The sequence below is a fragment of the Balaenoptera musculus genome, chromosome 3, assembly GCF_009873245.2.
Source record: "Balaenoptera musculus isolate JJ_BM4_2016_0621 chromosome 3, mBalMus1.pri.v3, whole genome shotgun sequence".
Lineage (NCBI taxonomy): Eukaryota > Metazoa > Chordata > Mammalia > Artiodactyla > Balaenopteridae > Balaenoptera > Balaenoptera musculus.
Window position 1 is genome coordinate 159369428 of NC_045787.1, and position 14602 is coordinate 159384029.

At 53.8% G+C, this 14602-nt stretch overlaps 1 protein-coding gene across 1 annotated transcript in view; it reads left to right on the forward strand.

Annotated features, from left to right (window-relative positions):
* Positions 1–2390: 2390 nt before the first annotated feature.
* CPAMD8 (C3 and PZP like alpha-2-macroglobulin domain containing 8) overlaps positions 2391–14602 on the forward strand; it is a 98608-nt gene continuing 86396 nt past the window's right edge. Inside the window, exons 1-5 of the mRNA XM_036849441.1 lie at positions 2391–2482; positions 6000–6151; positions 7875–7897; positions 12974–13139; positions 13216–13268. Coding sequence (XP_036705336.1) covers positions 2391–2482; positions 6000–6151; positions 7875–7897; positions 12974–13139; positions 13216–13268 — 486 coding nt within the window. The remainder of the gene's footprint in view (positions 2483–5999; positions 6152–7874; positions 7898–12973; positions 13140–13215; positions 13269–14602) is intronic.

Here is a 14602-nt window from a genome sequence, read left to right on the forward strand (position 1 = left end):
AATACCCAACACTGAACAGGTGAGGTAGAGAGTGGTCTGTTAGTTACATATATTCACAACCCCGGGCGGGGTGGGGGGAAGACACAGCTGGCCATGCAGGACCACATGAGGGTTGCACTTAGGAGCGGGGTGGACAGCCAGAGGCTGTGGGAGGCAGGCTTTGTAGTAACAAGCGGGCGGGGTGCCCCTGCTTCCCTGGGGAGGACGTGATGGGCTTACTTGAATAACAAGAAAGTGAGGGAATTCCCTGGCGGGCCAGTTGTTAGGACTGGTCAGGGAACTGAGATCTTGCAAGCCATGGGGCTCGGCCAAAAACAAAAAACAAAAAATCAAGAAAGTGAAATCTGTTAGCTTAGGACTCGGTGGCGTGCAGCTGGTTTGACCAACAGGGGAACTAGCCAGGTGGGGTTCAGCCTCTCCTGCTGAGTGGGGGCAGATCTGGCAGGAGCAGGGAGCTCAGGCTTTTGGGGACCTGAAATCTGAGGCTTTATCTTACAGGTAGTCAGGCAAGGAGGGACGGTAGAGCTAGTCCTGAAGGTAGAGGGGGGCCAGCCTTGGGATGCAGGAGGAAGAGCATCCCAGGCAGAGGGGCCAGCTGGCACCTCGGCTGGAGGAGGTGGTGGTGGTAGTGAGTCGGCATCCACGGAACCCTGGAGGCCTGTGCAGCCAGAGCTCAGCGGATGAGGGAGAAAACAGAGGGGCAGGAGGCTGGCCTCGCGAGACTGGAGAGTGGAGCCTGGTTTATGGAGGAGCAAGGGGAGGCGCGCAGGGGCTTGGCAGACGTGAATTATGGGGATTACGCTAGACCACCCTGCTCGGTGCCAGTGTGGCTGGGACTGGAGGCTGGCAACTCCGCCTGGTCTCTCGGCACTGCGGCTGCTCCCCAGGCCACTCCGGCCCCTGCGCAGCCCCCTCCGCCATCTAGGACAGCAGATCCTGTCTGTCCTGAAGTCCCCACTGCCCGCCCAGGGCTTGGTGCTCACTGGGTGGCCAGGGCTTGGCCAAAAGCCCGTGGAGAGGGCTGGTGGGAGAGGCTGCCTGGAGGACCCACCATGCCCGTAGGGCAGGGAGGGCGCAAGGGAGGTTCCTGGAAGAAGCAGGAGTTGGCCAGGCAAAGGAGGAGGGCAGAGGGGCAGGGTTTGGGCAAAGGCTGGTAGTGGGGATCGGCACAGGGTGGCACAGGGCACCTAGGAACTAGGATGGGGTGGGAGCCATCAGGGCAGCCTCAGGGCAGCCCGGTGTTTGGACTTGGCCTGGATAAATAGAGAGCCGGGAGGATTTGGGGCAGGAGGGCCATGTGGTCAGCTCTAGAGTTTTAGAAGTAAGGCCCTCGTCGCTGCAGGGGTCCTCACTAGAGGGACCACCTGGGACAGTTGGGGGGTAACTAGAGGAGGGACAGGACTTGGACATGACATAAAAAGGAGGTGCCCCCTTCCAGAGGGACCTACAACAGTGAGGCCATCACTGAGTTGGGCACACTGGGAGGGGCAGGAGGGGGCACCCTGCTCTCAGAGAGGGAGGGGTGCCGTCTCACCCCTGCTGTTTGCCAGAAGGGAAAGTGAGGCCCAGAGAGGGAGGGGCCTGGCCTAGGGGATTTGCGGATGGAGGAGGTGGGGAGAGGGAAGAAGTGAGGAGCGGCAGTCAGGCGCCTGGGGGAAGCTGCGGGTCAGGAAGTTTCATCCCTTGGCCAGCCTTCGTTTCCCCAAAGGGCTCAGCTCCTCCTGTGCGTGCACTGCACAGGTCGCAGGGTCCAGGCTGGGGCAGGTGGCGGGTGCCGACGAGATGCGGGGTGAAGGCTGCGCGGAGACCGAGCGGCCCCCGCGTGGGGCGGGGCGGGGCGGGGCCGGGCTGGTCCGCGGGGTCGGGGCGGTGGGGAGGCGGCCAGGCAGGGAGCTCGGAAGGCGACAGTCCAGGGAGGGGGCGGGTCCCAGGGTGCGGGGCCGGGTTGGGGGTGGGGCGAAGAGTGGGATGGGTCGGGTCCGACGAAAGGTCAGGGAATGGGTCAGGTCTGGGGGTGCATCCGGGCAGGGGGCGGGGCGGGTCCCAGGAGAGATTGGGGGAGAGTCGGTGTGGGGGGGTGTGGATGAGTCCCGGGAAGGGAGCGGGGGGAGGGGGCGGGACGAGGTCCGGAGAGGGGGCGGGGCGGGAGGCCGGGAGGGGGTGAGCGGGGCGGGTCCGGGGACAAGGCGGGTCCGGGGAGGGGGCTGGTCCCCCGCTGCCCCAGCCTAGCCGGGCGCGGAGTTGGGCGCATGGCGCCGGGCGCACTGCGCGGGGGCTGCGAACAAAGGGCCCCCGGCGGCGCAGCGGGGACGGCCGCGCTCGGACCCCGGACCTGGCCTGACCCCGGCCCGGCCCCCTGCCCGGGCGCGGCAGCCCCGCGGAGCCGGAAAATGTGGGTCGCCCTGCTCCGGCCGCTGCTCCGGCTCCTGGTGCTGCTGCTGTCGCCGCGGGACGGCGTGCGCGCTGCGCAGCCCCAGGCCCCGTGAGTAGCCCCGGGCGACGGAGGAGGCTGGCCGCCTTCTCGGGGTGGGGGTCGCGGGGTCTGGTTCAGAGAGACGCAGCGACCTGTCCAAGGCCACACAGCCTCCGGGCTGGGCGGGACCTAGAATCTTGACCCCCTAGCCCCCACGAGTCGGACTGGGAAGAGGGCAGCCTGAGGCTTCAGAAGTGGCCCCGTGGAGGTACAGGGACTCCTCAGAGCTAAGGCGGCGAGGCCCCCCCCCCATCCCACCTCGCTCCCTTGGTGTGACCAGGGCTGTCTTCTTGGGTGGCGATTTCCAGTTGTCCGTGGCTTGAAGGTAAGAGGTGCGTGTCTTGGCTGAGAAATGGAAGGAGAGACCTGCCGTTCCGTTTTCCTTGGGAGGGCGTGGGGTGGGGAGGAAGTGTTTATTTTGCTTCCACATTTTTCTTGAAGTTTGCTTACAGAGCTTCTGGTGAGTTGACACAGTGAGGAGGTGAATTAACTAGCTGCTAAGGAGAATTTCCCATGAGTTGGCTTCACAGGGACTATTCGCAGACCTGCCAAGTTTGGGTGAGCCCTGCGGGGTTGTGGGCTGGGTGGGGGCCTGCCTCCAGCTGCTCAAGCTCAGCCGTTTAGTGCAGACCGGCCTTTCTGAGCCTTGTTCAAGCAGCCCTTGTATAGGAGTTCCCAGAAAACAGGTCAACAGTGAGACTAGGTGGGCGGAGGCACCTCCTGTGCTGCCCCTTTGGATCACAGTTTGAAAAGTAAGACACCATACTGCAATTGGAACCATGGGATTTACCTCCCCTGGGCCTTGTGAAATTGGAACCCGGCAAACTTTTGACCTGATGCTTTCAGAGCTGACATCCCTCAGAATAGCAGTTTTCAGCCAAGGGGCGATTTTTGTCTCCCTGGGGTCATTCAGCAATGTCCGGAGGCATTTTTGGTTGTCACATCTAGGGGGAGGCCATGCGGCTGGAATCTACTGGGTGGAGGCCAGGGATGCTGCTACACGTCCTGCCATGCACAGGACAGTCCCCAGCACGAAGCATGACCCTGCCCTCCATGAGAGACCCCGCCTTATAAGGACCAAGTTCAGAGTCCCTGTGTTGCAGAGTTTTAAACAGTTCTCAGGAGTATTTGCCTCTGACTAAAGTTGCCCTGGGATCTTACCTACTGTTGAGTCAAATGGAACGCCTGTGCTGGGAGACACACAATAACCAACCCAGGGGTCCAGATTAGCCGACCTCTAAGCCAGAGCCATGGCTCACCAGCCCGAAGGATCCCGTTTTAGGAATAGCCCTGGACACCCACTTCTATGATCCATCTGATTGTAGTGTGAGGAATGCCTGATGCCAGAAAGCCCCATGGATTTGCACACTGTTGTGAGACCCATACTGTCTACACTTTACCAAATACCACCCTTCCCAGGATGGGACCTTCCAGGACCAAAGGATGGGAAGCCAGTGTCAGCCCAGATGGCAGGGGTGTATCAGGTAGACAGTGATTGGCTGGCGAGCACTCCAACAGCTGTAATTCCTGAGTCGCAGGGAAAGTTAATTTGGTTCCATCAGGTTCGCTGGGCCTTTGAGCGAAGACCCTAACTCAGATCTGGATACGGGCTTTAGAAGAGCCCAAGGAAAGTGAACACGTGGATTGTGTATTTCCCCCAGTACTCTTCCACATGCAGCAGGTGCTATGTGGGAGGCCCTGGGGGTCATCTGGGAGCTGGGCAGAAAGGTTCTGTCCTGAAGGTGGCCGTATTCCCGTGCTGCAGTGGGACAGGACACACAGGAACCCAGGGTCATTGCCCGTGCAGGTCGGTGTTGGAGTTAAGATAGTACACATCACGTATGTGGAGTGATTGTGTGCTCCAGACAGTACAGTTACGTACCCAGGATCATTGCGTGCTCTGTGCACTGCTGAGGCCAGACACTGCACAGGGGACCTCAGGGTCATTGCACCCTCTGGTCAGTGCTGGAGCTGGATGGTGCACATCACACATGAAGCAAGGGTCTTCCCATGCTTGAGGCAGTACATGTCTGTCCCAGTGTCATTGAATGCTGTGTTTGATGCTGGAGTGGGACAGAACATATAGGATGCAGGGTCAGTACACATTGTGGTCAGTGCTGGATCCGGACAGAACATCCATGAAACCCAGGGTCATTGCATGCTCCGGCTGGTGCAGTTACATACCCAGGATCAATGTATGCTCTGTGCATGGCCAAGGCCTGACACTGCACAGAGGAACCCTGTCATTGCAGGCGCTTGTCGGTGCTGGAGTCAGACAGAACATCGGACCCCAGGGTTGTTGCTGGGTCCAGCCACTGCTGGGCAGTGCACCCATGAAACTAGGGTCTTTGCACACTCTTATCAGTGCTGGAGTCATATAGTGCATGGCATGTCTCGAAGGTCCTCTTCGTGTATGGTGTGTGGTAAGGGTCTAAATTCATCTCTTTTGTGTGTGGACCTGGGGTTGTCCCAGAGAGGATGTTGAGAAATAAAAACATCTCTCCTGATCTCAGTGTTTGCCCAGTGTTTTCCCTTTCTCCTATTTCCTCCTGGTGCCTGTAGTTCTGCACCGTTGCAATCGTGCTGCCTTTGCTGCCAGGCTCCTGGCACTTGCCATTGCACTGTGAGTGGGTCCCGCGGTTATGGATGAGCCTTTGTGGTTTTCTACCTAAGGCTGCAAAATAACGGGGAAGCAGGAGCTCAGGTGGGGAGGACCTAGGCCTCCAGGTCCAGTGCCATAAGGGGACCCCAGGGCCCTCCCCTGCCTGGTTGTGTGATCTGGTGCACGTTCCTTCTCCTTCTGCAAGGTCAGCCTTCCCATCTGGAAAACAGGATAATAACGCCTCTCTTCCAGAAATGTCTTCACAGTCAAGCTGAGTCTTTTCAGAAAGAGAGAGCTGTTTTGACTCCATTGTTCACAGTGCTTTTCCTGTTTCAGGCCATTTAGTTTGTTTTCAGAGTCTTATTCTTAAAATTAATGCTGCAGGTAGTTCCTTGCTTCTTTCCACTGGGTTCCAGAGTCTGGCTGCCTGGGTTTGTAGCCTAATCTCTCACTGACTCGGGCACATGAATTGGCTTCTCTGGGGCTTAATTTCTGACTCTGTAAATGGGAGATGTTAGCACGTCTCACGGGTGGCTTTGAGGATGAAGTGGGATCCTACCAGTTACTCAGTCTACAGGGGAGAGTATTTTAGTTTGTGGGTGTGGCATGTGCAAAGGTCCTGTGGCAGAAGGAGCTGCGAAAAAAGTCCAGAGGCTATAATGCAGAGATCGAAGGAGGTGTGGTTCCGGGTAGATCCAGAGAAGCCAGATTCTTACTTACTCGGGGGGGACTTCAAAGGTGAACAAGCCTCAAGGAGCTCACAGGTTGGTAGGGGACACGGACACATAAAGTGACAGTGCCATCGGAGTGTCGTCAGGCATAGGTGGGAGTCCACCTAGGGTGCACCCTGATTTAGCCAGGTGACAGTGAGGCTAGGGATGGGTCAGAACCTTTGGCCTTCACTGCGGTTCTCCTCTTCTGCAGGGGCTATTTGATCGCTGCACCCTCCGTCTTCCGCTCAGGAGTGGAGGAAGTCATCAGTGTGACCATCTTTAACTCCCCAAGGGAAGTCATGGTCCATGCTCAGCTGGTGGCCCAGGGCGAGGCGGTGGCGCAGAGCCAGGGAGCCATCCTGGGTAGGTCCCTGGGGTGCCTGACCAGGCCTTCCCCTCGCTTTGCAAAGTGGTCTTTAGGGCTCAGGCAGTGTCGGCATTGCTTTGCTTCCTTCCCACTCCACCCCCAGAACCCTGGCAGGAGTAGGAAGACAGGTTGCATTCTCCTCACTTTACATATGGAGAGAGTAAGGCCCAGCAGGGGAAGCCACCTGCCCAGTCTGGGAAATCAGAGTGCCTTGTTCCTCAGCAGCTCAGGTTCAGTGGGTGCAGATCTGGATAGATTTGGGCACCCTTTCGTGCCAGTTTTGGCTAGAGGTGGGAAGGGGGCCCAGAGGGAATCTTGTGACCTTTTCAGATCCTTTGTTGAGCTTCTAGCACCCCTGTGGTGTTAGACCCGGAGCTGGGCTCACAGCCAGCCTGCCACTGAGCTGAGCTCAGGCCCTCAGCCAGCCTCTCCCTGGCTCTCCTTTGTAAACTGCAGATAACAGCAGCGTTGGCCTCTTGGACAAAGTGTGGAGAGCAGGCCCCTGCCTTAGGGCCTGTAGTCCAGCAGGGCAGGTAACTCATTCATCATGCAGGGTGTGGTGCGGCCACAGGAGACACCGAGAGATGATGTCAGGTCTCCCAAGGCCAACAAGGCAGCCTCTGTCCCCTGGGAGAGGGAGACTTGGGTAGGCAGGAGAAGTGCGGGCAGTCCCGACTCCACTGGCCAGTCCTGAAACCCAAATCAGGTTGGCTTCAGCAACAGAGGGTTTATGGGCTCTTATAACTGGAAAAGTCCCCTGGCATCACTGGCCCAGTCTCCCAGCTCCACTTCTGGATGTGCCTGTGTCTCCCCAAAGCAGGGAGGGAATGGCAGTTACAGGACCTTTGGGGAAAGTCCCAGGATTCCCTCTGATTGGCTCATGTTGGGTCATGTGCTCAATCCTGAACCAATCCCCATGACCAGAGGGAAGACCTATGCTGATTGGCCGATGTGGGTCATGTGCTCAACTCTGAACCAAGTCCTGTGACCAGGTGGATGGCCCATGCTGATTGGCCCATTTTAGGACATGTGCTCAACCCTGAACCAATCACTGTGTCTAGGAGGAAGGCCTATGTAGATCTGCACAGAGCCTCAGGGAAGATGGGCAGAACCCACTAAACCTTAAGAATTAGGAGTTGGGTAGGTGGGCTCCTCCAAGAAAATCGGGCTTCTGCTAGCAGGAAATGGGGGAAATGGACACTGGGAGGCAACAACAGTAGATGCCTAATTAAGTCCTGGAGGCCAAAGAGCCTGGAGAAGTGTCAGACGACAAATGACTCAGTTTGGGTAGAAGAGAGAGGTTGATGGACGACTAGTTAGATCCATTGGAGTGAGGTCCACTGGGGACCTCAGGCTCCTCTTTCTTCTCTCCACCTTTCTCCTTGTTCCTCTCCCGTGGAGTTTTCTCTTTGCTCCCCTCACAGCTTACCTTGGTCAGGGGCCAGGGGTGAAGTGAATAAAGTATGCAGGCTGGCCAACCTTTCCCTGAATAGCTTGGCTTTGTCCATCCCCTCCAGTCTTCAGTACTCTCCAGCTTGGAGGAAACCTCTCACTTCTGCCGATCCCAGCCCAGGCCAGACCAGCATGACCCAGGGTGTGTGTTTGTCCGCAGAAAATCCCTGTGGGTTGAGAGAGCCCCTGTTTGTAAGGCTGCAGCTCAAGGAGGCAGGAAAACACAGCTCCTGATTTAACTGTTTTCATTTTATTTTCATTTTTTAGATAAAGGGACGATCAAACTCAAGGTAAGCTATGAATTTTAAAAATCAGAAACCCTACCTTGGAAATAAAGAATGGAACCAGAGAAGTTGCATGTGTTGTGAAAAAAATCATTAATGGTGATGTAAAAAAAAAAAAAGAATAATGAAGGAAAAAACAGTTTACAAAAGGAGAAAACTCACCCATAATCCCATCCCTCATACTTTTCACTTTTTCATGTTTCCCATAAATCCTTGTCCACATAAAGACATTTTCTTTCATAGTTGCAGTTAAAGGGTATATTGTGGTCTGTCATGCCATTTTCTCTTCACACGTTGCATAAACATACGTCCATGTTTCCAAGTCACTATAATTGCATCCTATTGTAAATAACATCCCACTGTATCTGTTTTATATACTAATTTACTAACACCTCCCCCTCACACACACATCGCTTGTACATGGTTAGATCTTTTTCTTGTTTTCAGGGTTTTGATAATGTAATCCAAAAGTTGAGAGCATCTTTGTGCGTAAAGCTGTTAACGTTCTGGATGCCTGCCTTAGACTGAACACCCTGAAAGAAGAACTACCAAATTAGGATCCAAGGCTCTTGCTGGGTCCTGTTGTGTCTTGGAAGACACAGCAGTGCACGTGCATGGCACCACCAGCTATACATTAGAGACCAAATTTCCCGCAGCCTTGTTGGCATTGAATATTATTATTTTAAAATTATTTTACATACCAAACTACAGGTAGGTCATTCTCTGACATGGGTTTTTTAACTGGAGTCCTTGGATTTCAAGGCAGTTGTAAGCCCTGAAATTGTCGGCTTTTTCTGGGTTAGCTAGTCCTTAACGCTTACCAGATGCTCAAAGGAGTCCCTGAAAGGATGGGCTAAGTAGAGAATCATTCCAAATTGTAATGTGCTCTCTCCCAGTAATTAGAACGAAGTCCGAGACGGTTCTTCTTCCATGGGATGGGATGCATCATTAGTGTCTAATTGCTGTGGGGCAGTGGTCTTCCTGCCCTCTTGTCAATGTTAGAATTTCCTCTCTAGAGTTCTCTCCCATGGGTGAGGTTTGCAGGGTCTGGAGACAGTTCTGGTTGTCACAGCTTGGGGGGCAGGGATGGAGGTTGCTACTGGCTTCTAGTGGGTAGAGACCAAGGATGCTGCTCAAATCCTATAATACACAGGACGGCCCCTCCACTGAGAATGAGCCAGCCCCAGATGTCAACATTTGGAAAACCCTGGATAAATAGGCTAGAGCCGCCCCTACCGGCTTCCTGTGAGCAGATCTGCTTTCTTGTGAATCAGAATGCAGGGCTGCCCTATCCACTGACAGATGAACTACTTAGGAAAAAAGAAAGCCTCGTATATTTTATTTAGAGAAGTACTTTTAATAAAGCATATTACTTACCAAAAAGAAAAAGAAAGAAAGAAAGCAGGGCTGCCCCAGCGGGGTTAAGATTATGCTCTGTGCCCGGCCACCGCACATAAGAAGGCACTCTTCACAGGCTAGATGCTGTGGATTTGTATAAGAAACCAGTAAAGGGCCATATAACTTTGGGAGAAGGGCAGGAGATCCCTAGACTGCAGACTTTCCAAAGGGTCTTGGGATCCTTAGCATTTAGAAGAGCTCTGGATGAGCCTTTCTCAACTTGGGGGGTGGGGAAGGATGCTCCCCTCCCCCCCACCCCACCCCCCCGACCCTGGGGGACAATGGCAGTGTCTGGAGATATTTCTGGTTATGGTAGCTGGGGGTGAGGGTGCTACTGCCATCTAGTGGGTGGAGGCCAGGGATGCTGTTCAACACCCTACAGTGACGGGGACGCCCCCCGTCCCCGTCACCGCAGAGGATGATTCAGCCCTAAACGTCAGTAGTGCCAAGGCTGAGTTGAGAAACTCTGCTCTGTGGAACCATGGTGTGGGCCTCAGACAAGAGAGAAGCTGCTCTTGTGGGTGTAGGAACCCCCTGCCCACTACCCCACCCACACCCCAGCCGTGTCTGCCTTGGGGACCTGAGTGCTTCCGGGTACAGGTTTTGGAAACCCGTGTTGTGGGGACCTAGTGTTGCCACTGACTGCCACGGGCAGGCTCTGCCCAGTCTGTGTCTCATCCTTCTCATCTGTGCAGCAGCGAGGATGCCGGTAAGAGGCCCTTGATGGAACTTTCAAGAAAGCATACCTAAAGCCTCGTGATGTTTGTTTTATTCCGATTTTTCAGACTTAACCCGTGCATCTGTGTAACAAATGTCTTAAGCATCTATTCAGTTTCAAGCAGGAAGTTGGCCACATTCCCTGCTCTCAGCCACCAGCCTTATTGGTGCTGGGCAAAGGGGTGGGTCAGACGGTAAACCCCCAATTACATAAACATGATCACCTCAGAGAGTAGCAAGTGTCCTATTTTAGGACACTAAATGTTAATCAAATTCTAACATTTTATTTTAAAATGTGTCAGAGAAAGAGAATGCTGAGGAGTGGGGGGTAGAGTCACATTTTATATGGCAGCAAGGCCCCTCTGAGCTGAAACCAGGAGGAACCGACATGCAGGAATTTGGGGGCGGGGCATTCCAGGCAGAGGCAACCGCCGGTGCAAAAGCCCTGGGGCAGGAAGGAGGCAAAAAGAGGCAGCCAGTGGCCTGGAGTGGAGCCAGCCAGGAGCTCCCGTGAGGAGTGGGAGGGAGATTTCCATTCTGTGGAATCAGCCTTCACCTGAATCCCTCTGCTTTGGATGGTTTCCATTTAGGAGAGGAATCGTGATACCTGTCGCCACCAACCATGGGTGTCTATCGTGTGCCATGCCTTTATAGTTCCATCACCCATCTGCACAACAATGTGTCGGAAACTCAGGGTCTAGTGAGTCTGGTGGCTTCTCTCTCGGGTATGTTTGGTGGATGCCTACGGAGTCCGGTAATCTGGGACCCACACCCAGAGCCCCAGGGGCCTCCCCTGTCTGGAGGGGCGGGGAGCTGGGCGTTCATCAGGGCGGTGGATCGGCCTGCCGTAGGACTGGCCCCTCCACACAGCCTTCCCCAGAGGACAGCCGCCCTCTTTCTTTAGCTGGGCCCCAATCCCCCACCTTTGTACTCAGCTGCCAGCTACGCCAACTTTGCCTGGCCGTCTCCCTTGCTTGGATCTCGGCCCCTGAGTCCTTGGCTGTCACTGATGCTAAAGGAGCAAATGTGGATCACTGAGGTCAGGGGTGGGGATGGAGATCAGCTCAATCCAGAACCTTCCGGCAAGACCTCTGAGGGCTGGCAGGTGCAGGACCAGGTAGGAGCGCCACTTTGAGCTGAGACTTGATTGGGAACGGCAGCTCTGCAGCTTTCAAGACCCGGGGCGGGTCACTTCATGTCCCCAAAGGTCACATCTGATCCTTTCTGTTCTCAGGGGCAGCTTCTTGGTCCCAGCACCCACGATCCCCCGCTGGCACACAGCTCACACACCCCCCCCCCCACCACCTCGCCCACCAGCTCCTTACCTGTCCATGCCTGCTCCCCTGGGTGGCCTGGGGTTTTTTCCTCCTTGCACGGAGGTCTTTGGCTGATGCTGAGTGGTTTCCAGAAACAAAGGCAGGTAAGGATTTGGGGATCAAAGTAAGGGGATTATCCTCAAGTTCGTCCTAAAGGTTCTCAAGGTTAACTGCAGTTAGGAGGGACCCCAGAGTCCTGAGACGCCCCACCCTGAGGGTAGCAGGTGGGCAGGCAGGCAGGCAGGGTCCCTCTGCTGCTGTTCAGAGCAGACAAGAGAGGCAGCCAGAGCCAGGTGCTGGAAGGATGGAGAAGGTCCTGGCATGCCCCGACCTCATCCATAAAATGGGCACACTGGTGTGAAGACTGGTCAGATAATTCACCAGGATACTTAGCATGGTTGCTTGCTGTGATGGTGACGAGGACTTTTTCACCCCTTGAGCAACCACACAGGTGGATGCTGACGAACAACTGGGAGAAGAACACCCCCGCATTTGGATGGTCTTAGGAACAGGTGGTGCTGTAGCTCCCAGTGTGAACTGATGACCACGTAACGTCCGCCCGCCAGGCACCCAGGGATGGCCGCGAGCATCGCATTCATGGCACATGGTCACATCCAGAGTCGTGACTTTTGTTTGCTTTAGTCACAAAAGGAGTTTCTATAGGTTATGACTCACATGCACGGGTGTTCTGCTCATGACTTAAAAAAAAAAAAAAATGAGGGAATTATATAGGGTAGTTTCCATTCCCTAAATGTTGGAAATTTTGCCCTAGAAGAATTTGAACTCCAGGGTGAATCCTTAAGACTGCAGTGAGTATTTTTTTTGTTTGTTTTATCCATCTAGGTGGCCAAAAAAAAATCAACTTTTTTTTTACCACTTTAACCATTTTAAAGTGGACAGTTCAGTGGCATTTAGAACATTCACACTGTTGTGCAACCACCAACCCTATCTAGTTCCAGAACATTTTCATTACCCCAGAAGGAAGCCCCATCCCCATTAGCTGTCATTCCCCATTCCCCATCTCCCTCCAGCTCCTGGTACCCACTAATCTGCTTTCTGTCTCTATGGATTTGCCTATTGTGGACATTTCATATAAATGGGATTGTATAATGTGTGTGCAGTGTTTACAGGGAGACAAAGCACAGAGGCACATACATTATATCCATAAATGAAGTATGAAAATATACATACATATGCATACATGTATTCATATGTATATATGTATATGAAGGGGCTAGGGTCTCCATACCTCCCAGCTTACCAGCTATGACTGCATTTGGGTAAGATGGGAGATAATTCTTGTAGCTCTACAGGGATGAGAATATCTCTGCAAGCGTGCAGTGTCAGGAGAGGAGAAGGCTCTGTCTTGTCAAGCTAGACCAGTGCTTCTCCTTCGCAGCGCTGCTCACAGCCGTCCTGTGCATCACAGGGTCTTGAACAGCATCCCTGGCCTCACCCACCAGATGCCCAGTAGCGCCTGCTCCCCGAAGCTGTGACACCCAAAACATCTCCAGAAACTGCTGAGTGTCCCATGGGTGCACAGTTGCCCCCGGGTGTGCTCCCCTGCCCTAGACCTCCATGCTGCTTTCCCAATACCTGGGTACCTTCCAGGGTGACACCCCCTGCCCAAAGCTCTGTGCTCTGCCTGCAGGTGCCCACGGGCCTCTGGGGCCAGGCTCTTCTGAAGGTGTGGGGCTGTGGTTGGTGGGCAGAGGAGGGCCCCTTCTTCCACAACCAGACTTCAGTGACTGTGGACAGCCGGGGAGCCTCTGTGTTCATCCAGACCGACAAGCCGGTGTACAGGCCCCAGCACCGAGGTGAGTGGCCGGTGCGTGCCGGGGGGAGGGCCAGCCATGGCCTGGAGCTGCCACACGCCTATCTCCTTTCTTCCAGTGCTCGTCAGCGTCTTCACTGTCACTCCAGACCTGAGGCCCGTCAGCGAGAAGGTGAGATTGGCTTCTAAAACCGTGGGCCCGGAACATACCCACCTGGGTTCGGCCTGGCCAGGGCCACCATCCACAACTGGCCTTTCCCCCTGCCTCTTCCAATTTCTACCTCCATTCTCGGTTTCTTCCCGGGGTTCCACGTCCCTTGGGGGACCCAGGGGAAGTTCTATGTGACAAGAGCGCTTGTGGGCATGCTTCTTCCGCAAGGGGCACCAGTGGTCCCCGCGGTGGGCAGTACCCCTCTGTGCGGGGTCGGGGCCGTGGCCCATCATTTAAAATCTTAATAGCCCTGCATTTATTTAACGTTTATTAGAAAGAAAATATAATTGCCACTTAAAACCCACCGTTTCTCCTTCAAAATAAATACACTCACATAAAAAAGGCATTGATTTTCTCTTAATTTTTATTTGGAAATAACTTCAAATGTACAGAAAAGTTGGAAGAAAGTCACAGAGAACTTCCCATAGGTCCTTCATGGAGCCCAGGGGTGAGCAGACTTCCTGTAAAGGGCCAGGTAGTAAGTATGTTCAGGTCTGCCATTCAGAGGGATTCTGTCACAACTTGAATGGACTCAGCTACAGACAACACGTGAATGAATGGGTGTGCCTGGGTGCCAATAAAGCTTTATTTACACAAACAGGCAGAGGGCCGGATTTAGCCCAAGGGTCATAGTTGGCTAAGCTCTGATCAGGAACAGAAGTTCTCAAACTGGAGTGTGCAGCAGAACCACCTGGAGGGCTTGTTCACATACAAGTGATTGGGCCCTCCCCAGAATTTTTGATTCAGGAGCTTCCTGGAAGGGCCCCAAGGATCTGTATTTCTAACAAGTTCCTGGTTTCTGCTGCTGCTCTGGGAACCCACTTTGAGAACCACGTATCTAGATTCACCAATTACAAAACATTTTATGATATTTATGTGCTTTCTCTCTCAGTGTGTGTATGCACACATATGTACATATACATGTATTGTATGTATATATGTACATGTACATATATAGCTTTAAAATTATTTTAATGATAAATCATTTGAGAATAATTTGCAGATATCACATCTCTTTGTCCCCAAACACTTCCTGTATCCTTTAAGAGCAAGAACATTCTTTCATACAACTAAAGTACAATCATTACATTTAGGAATTTTGACATCGATACAATAATATTATCTAATACAGAATCCATATGGTTCCAATAATGTCCTTTATAGCATGTTTCTTTGCTGGTCCAGGACCTAGTCTCTGACGACGTGTCGAATTTAGTCGTCATGTCTCTCGCATCCTTTACTCTGAATCAGCTCCTCAGTCTTTCCCTGTGTTTCACGGCATTGACATTTTTGGA